This window comes from Trachymyrmex cornetzi, unplaced genomic scaffold (genome assembly GCF_001594075.2).
Source record: "Trachymyrmex cornetzi isolate Tcor2-1 unplaced genomic scaffold, Tcor1.1 scaffold24, whole genome shotgun sequence".
Lineage (NCBI taxonomy): Eukaryota > Metazoa > Arthropoda > Insecta > Hymenoptera > Formicidae > Trachymyrmex > Trachymyrmex cornetzi.
The window spans coordinates 1,510,087-1,515,721 of NW_017297060.1; the positions used below are offsets into that span (position 1 = coordinate 1,510,087).

The 5,635-nt window shown below is 32.4% G+C and overlaps 1 protein-coding gene across 1 annotated transcript in view; it reads left to right on the forward strand.

Annotated features, from left to right (window-relative positions):
• boss (G protein coupled receptor bride of sevenless) overlaps nt 1-5,425 on the forward strand; it is a 14,215-nt gene extending 8,790 nt beyond the window's left edge. Inside the window, 11 exon segments of the mRNA XM_018507417.1 lie at nt 14-412; nt 1,654-1,883; nt 1,885-2,158; nt 2,733-2,836; nt 2,839-3,012; nt 3,014-3,233; nt 3,368-3,492; nt 3,495-3,599; nt 3,602-3,712; nt 4,590-4,823; nt 5,060-5,425. Coding sequence (XP_018362919.1) covers nt 14-412; nt 1,654-1,883; nt 1,885-2,158; nt 2,733-2,836; nt 2,839-3,012; nt 3,014-3,233; nt 3,368-3,492; nt 3,495-3,599; nt 3,602-3,712; nt 4,590-4,823; nt 5,060-5,338 — 2,255 coding nt within the window. The 3' untranslated portion in view covers nt 5,339-5,425.
• The last annotated feature ends 210 nt before the right edge of the window (nt 5,426-5,635 follow it).

The following is a 5,635-nucleotide window of genomic DNA, read 5'->3' on the forward strand; positions in this document are numbered from 1 at the left end:
TGTATATTAAATTACACAGGACTAAGAATCTTCGACACGTGTCATGATAGGATTATAGTGTTTAGACAAGTTTTGCGAGTAGTGGTTGAGCAAAGTTGCGCGCCGGATTATGAGATGGGTATATTGATGCTATCCCAATATGGACCCATGATGGAGTATCTTCTCAGTTACAACGGTTTGCCAATCGGCATCTACGAGGAACGAGATTTCACAGTGCCCATAATCAATATCCTGGCGCATTATCTGAGCACCAAGTATAAGATCGTCGATCTGGTCCACGCCAACACGGATTCTGTTCTCGATGATTTCCTAGAAGTTATCAAGGATGCTGGTGTGTGCGTGAAACGAAGTGACAGGCATGTCAACGGTGACAGGTATGCGAACGTCACGGAAATGGTGATAGTCGCAATCGGTAAGAGAAATGACGTGCAACGATGACTGGAAGAGAATAAGAAATCGAGAAATTTCGGAGAAATATGGTTTCTGCTGCCGCTTGATAATTCAGATATTAACGGCAAGTAAATTTAAGTATCCATGGATAATGGAGAAATTGTTAAGGAATAATAGTTTGATTTCTGCGATGATATATTTTATAAAGTCAAACGTCTCTCTTTATATTTTATAGTATAATAAAAGAAAAACTATTTATCTAATCAAATATAAAAGTGGAAAGGACTGATGGGAATCGGGCTAGTGGGAGTATTTATCTAATGTCTTCATAATTTTAATGCAACAATTGTCTCTTGTGAACATAGAAATAGCAATCTAAATTAATATTAACTATTACATTACATTAAATATTGATGTCAAGTTGTGTTCGTAATAGCAGATACATTATCCAAGCTGTGGTAATTGAAAGTTAAGAAACAGTTTCGCCAACATCGTTTAACTTTAACCTTAGTTTGAGCGGCCTTTTGTTTCTGTCCAGAATTGAAGTTAAAACGAAACAAAGAGGTGGTTAAACTACGATTATATAGTTAATCGATATTGCTACAACCATTAGTTAAATTAACTCACGTGAATCTAATGCAACAAGGAATTCTTACAAAATCTGTGCAAAATTAAAATGGAAATCTGTTCATGTTTCATATACGCGTTTTATATATACTCGGACGGAATGCAAGAGATCCGGGTTTGATTCCCGGCCGAGGTAATATTTTTCGCAATAAGAATTAATTATTTACTAATATGTCATATTTTAATATATCACTCAGCATTATTAAGATCATTCTAAGATGCGAAAGAAGCATCAAAATTGTTAGTTAATTTAACTCGTGATATTACTGCGGTAGTTTAGTAGAGTAAGCGTTTCAAGACCGAAGCATCATTTCGGCGCGCATTTCAAAGGACTACATATACGTATATATATAAATTCACAGACTCATACAACATTTAAAATCCAGCTAAACCGTTTAGGGCATTCATTTCTACAATTTGTGTTTTCACATATACGGTCCTATAGGATATTATATTATTTTATATAAATGTTTTTTACTAAGTTTCTATAAAAAAAAGATTCATATAATCTTTTTTTCTAGAAATTTAGTTTTGATAACTTATTATATTACCAATATATTTAACAGTAAGCCGAAATTTAAATGAGAGAGATATTAATCTAAATTTAGCATACCAACAATATCTTCAACTTTCCAGACCTCATACCATCCGAATCGTATGTCATTAAACCGGAAATTTCTCGTTTCGATCTTGGCGAGTTCTCAAGCGCGGGTGAATTCCTGGAGAACTGCAACAACTTAGCAAACCACTCTCCGTATCTTCTCGACGTTGAGAAGGCTGTCATCAAGTTGGCGGAAGTCTTCCAGGATTTCCGCAAGAGAAACTGCTCTATCGACGAGGAGAGTAGCATCATGACGCAATCCCCAGACATTAGAATCGCAGACATTAGAATCGCAACGGGAAATTCGTGATTTTGATGTCTACAAGCATCTTCACATGCAACCGGAATCACACTTGCTGAAATACGTGGTCATTACGAAAATACAGCACGAGTTTATCGACGTCGCTCTTTACGAGATCGAAATGCCCAAGCTACGCGTTCTCCCGAAGAGGACGATATTCGAAATGCCAGGGATCTGTCTGGAGCATCTCATTAAGAATTGTGAAAACTGCACAAATTTTCAGAGTCGCGATACAAAAGGTAAAAATGATATAAATGTAATTACTATGAGTACAAAATTACACGAGTCACTCACATCGAATTGCTATCAAATAATCTTGCAACGTATAACTACACGAACGGTTTTACTAAAGTATCTAAAAATTTAGCTACAGATACAGATATGAAAATAATTTTATTAGACCATCAAAATAATTATACAGATCATTCAAACTGATTGCTAAAATGTCAAAACTTTTTACAGCATTGCTTATCATGCTTGTGAGATTATAGATCCTAGTTATTTTGATCAAAATAAAATTATTTTCAGATCTGTATTTATTTGTTTATTTATTTTTAAATACTTCATCTGTATGTATTTATTTATTTATTTTTAGATTGTTCAGCACAAAATCGTTTTTTCTGTGTATAAATATTAAATTCTAGTTTTCGTCTTTTATTATAATGTTTATCTAAAAATTTATCTAAAATATTATGCCTACAAATCTCTATTGGAATTATAATTATTACAAATTTTTAAACTCTACATACGCATTATTTTTCGAGAGATTAATATCGCTTGTCTATAATGTATCGATTATTTTTGACATTTCAGTAGATGTCGTTGGCAAAAATGTTCTAAAAAATAGCTTCTATGTTCCTGTTTTCTTGATTGTCATCATATGTGGTATTCTTGTGTGCTGCATCATGATGATTTTTAATGTCTATATCATATCACGACCAAGGAAATTCTTCATGGCAATTTGGTCTTCACAATTGTCCTCGTCCTGGTCAACCTATTTATCCTACTGACGGCACTGCCCTTCTGCGTGACAGACGATTATTTCGGTACGGAAAACCTGAACGCTTGGAAGATCCTTCTCACCACTCTCGCATTCGGCCCGATTCGGCCTCATATTCTCAATCATGCTCTCGAGAGCACTCTTTTTAACCTTGTCCACAGGCGGTGTTTTTATTCACATTAATGGATATTTACAGAGTCTTATGGCGCTCTTGGCATACGGCGTGCAAATCGCCATGTCGGTTATGTATTTCGTTCTGAGCACAACGAACTCAGCTGTCGTCATCAGGAGTCTTATTTTTATCGCGTTACTAGGTATTTTGACTGGATTGCTTATTAATTTTTCATTAATATCTGAATTTTTTAAAGTAGTATTTTTCTACAAGGATTGTCTTATAGTATTGTTTTTCTTGTTAAAAAATTATAATTAAAATATTGTATGTTTCCAGGATACGATATATTTTTATTAATTGCATTGTTCGTCACTTGCTACTTCATTATCCAAATACAACATAATTACCACGAAGAAAAATACTTCTTCAGAACTTCTATTGGTCTTCTAATAATATGGGTATTATAGTATGGTTGACTTGCTTCATGTTGATGCAATCGGAAAATCGTGACGCAGTCATTTTCTTCGGTACAGTTGCTACGGCTTATTTAATCATTTTCGGTGTCTTAATATATCAAGGATATATTATATTATGCGCACACCCAAAAGGAAAAATTTAGGACAAAGATTCGATCCTGTCAACCTACTAACCGATTCGACTGTTAATACAATTATCAGGCAGGTTAGAACGCTACATATTTTCTACCCATTTTCAATGTTCTATATTTCCTCTTGATTAAGGCTCGTGAATAGTCACTACAGTCATATTGAATCGTGACGTCAGAAGCGAGACGTTAATTTTTGTTGTGCCATTTGTAAACAAAAACAATTTGGATAAAACAAAATGATGAGATCACTTTAAAATATTTGTATAAATGGACGAAAACTATGCTTATCTCTCTGACAATCAGTAAATAATCGTAAAAAAGTGATAAAAGGTTCGTGTAAGTGAAAATAGACTACGCATTGAATAAAAGAACTTCAAGTATCTTTTATCGATTATTTATTGATCAGAGGGATAAGAATAGTTTTCGTTCATTTTTGCAATTGTTTTAAAGCGATCTCAACATTTTGTTTTATCCAAATTATCTTTATTTACAAATTGCACGCAATAAAAATTAATGTGTCATTTCTCGCTTTGACGTCACGATTTAATATGGTTGTGGTGACTACTCAGAAGTCTTAACCCTTTGGCCTACAATCACGAGTGAGACTCGTGGTAAGTAATTTGGTGTATAAACAATAAGCACGAGTCAGACTCCTTACCACGAGTCTCACTTACCAAATTCCTTACCACGAATCTCACTCGTGGTTTTAGGCCAAAGGGTTAATTATTAAAGTAATAATGAATTTTTGATACTAATATTGTTTTTGATAAAGTGCGTTATTAATTATTATAATTTTAATTATAAATATAATTAATTAATTCTCTTAAATAATATTTTTATCATATTATGTAAACTAATTAAATTTATTGTTAAACATATTATGTAAACTAATTAAATTTATTGTTAAAAGAATTTAATTTTTTTTTAATAATAAAGGAACTGCGTTTGCAGTCATGTTCTTCCCACGATTATGTTTATCCTGCTCGAGAAAGTCAGATTTTGCGAATGCCATCAGCATATTCAAATTACTATGGTAATTTAAGTTCAAACTCAAAATACTTCAAGAGATGCAGAAGTCCAAATCACTACGAAATGCCTACATATAATAATTACGAATGTTACGCGAAAATGAAGGAAATTGACGCTGCTTACGTTACCCTGCGAATGTACGTCGAGAACACGGAGGTGAATATTTATTAAGCCGTAAAGGATTAATCAGATATATACTTTTTATAAACAGATAATAAATAAAAAAAACACTGTTTTCCTAATATGCTCAATATAAATGCAATTTATGTATATTAGAAGATAATATAATTAGAATATAATAATGTTAACAATTGAATTGTATAAAAATTATTTTACAAAATTCCGTCAGACGTATGTACATCCTTAATTTGGAAAATTTTTTTAATTTTCAGTTTTTAGCAACAAATAATGTCATTTACGCGAAGCCAAAAATCTATAAATTTCAGAGAATAAGTTTGGAAGAGAGAAGCAACACAGAAACCACTTGTAATAGAGATAATTCTTCACCTGTCTCTAGACAACACATCGAAATGTATTCCATAAGATACACTAGCCCAACGAATATACTAAGGGAACGAAAAATTGATGAAGAAGAAGAGAATGAAGAAGAAGAAGAAGAAGACGAAAAGGATCAGGAAGACGAAGGTGCCAGCAGAATTACCCGCTTTTGACTACTTTAAAATCTAGTTTAATTTTTAATGCTTTCATCTTTATGAATTTTTCATAAAATATAACATAGATAAAGAACCCCGCACAAATCTTATGGGAAATGGATTTTGAATCAAATTGTTTCAAATTTAAATATTTTGTAATTCATGTGAAGTTGATTAAAAGTCCATATAGGTAAAAACCTCCAAATGTCTTAGTTTTTGCTCCAGGATCTTTGGAAGATCATCATAGCTTGTACGAAAAAATAATTCAAACAAATTTTTTTTTATTAACATTAATTATAAATACTGTCTAATATA